This window comes from Palaemon carinicauda, chromosome 10 (assembly GCF_036898095.1).
Source record: "Palaemon carinicauda isolate YSFRI2023 chromosome 10, ASM3689809v2, whole genome shotgun sequence".
Taxonomy (NCBI): Eukaryota; Metazoa; Arthropoda; class Malacostraca; order Decapoda; family Palaemonidae; genus Palaemon; species Palaemon carinicauda.
In genome coordinates this window covers 87,195,865-87,196,628 of record NC_090734.1, presented here as the reverse complement: position 1 = coordinate 87,196,628, position 764 = coordinate 87,195,865, and the positions used below count along the sequence as shown (strand labels likewise).

Sequence of the window (764 nt, the reverse complement as noted above, 5' to 3'; positions counted from 1 at the left end):
CATCTATTGTTAGGTTAGGTACCTTTGTTGCCTCTGTATTAGCTTTGGTTATCACTAAAGCAATATAAGGACTCACCTTTTTGACTGGAGTGATATAGGGTTTAAGGAGGTTTACATGAACTAATTGAGTTTGTCGTTTTCGGTCTGGAGTGCTGAGTATGTAGTTTACTTTGGAGGTCCTATGAACGATCTTGTAAGGTCCAGCATATTTTTCTCGTAAGGGAGCGCCAGGAATAGGATGACACACTAAAACTTGGTCGTTAGTTTTGAACTCTCTCATTTTTGCCTTCTTATTGTATATGTGTTACATCTTCTGCTGGGAAGAAACTAAATTAGTAGTAGCAATATTATAAATGTGAGTAAATTCCTTTTTTAATTCTTTTAAATACTGGTAAATATTTGTAGTTTCTTCTGGCTTCCTCTGCAAAATATTCTCCTTTACCAAACTTTATATATTTCTTGGCTTTCAACCGAACATGAGTTCAAATGGGGATACTCCTGTGGAATGATGAGGTGTACATCTAAGTACATACATGGGAAGATCGAGGTCCTCATCCCAGTGCTGTGATGTTTCACTGATATACTTCCGTAACAAACTTTTTAAAGTCTGGTGCATTCTCTCCAAGGCACCATTAGTCTGCGGATGATAAGCAGAAGAGTAAACATTATGGATATTAAATTGATACATAGCTTGCTTGAAAAGACAGCTAGTAAAATTGGTACCTTGATCACACTGTAGTTCTCTCGGAAAACCTAACAAGGTA

General features: G+C 36.9%; 1 protein-coding gene across 1 annotated transcript in view; it reads right to left on the bottom strand.

The window, feature by feature from the left end:
* Positions 1–280, bottom strand: part of LOC137648101 (uncharacterized) — a 1,049-nt gene extending 769 nt beyond the window's left edge. Inside the window, exon 1 of the mRNA XM_068381037.1 lies at positions 1–280. This exon is cut by the window's left edge and continues 15 nt beyond it. Within this exon, the coding sequence (XP_068237138.1) occupies positions 1–280 (280 nt within the window).
* Positions 281–764: the final 484 nt, after the last annotated feature.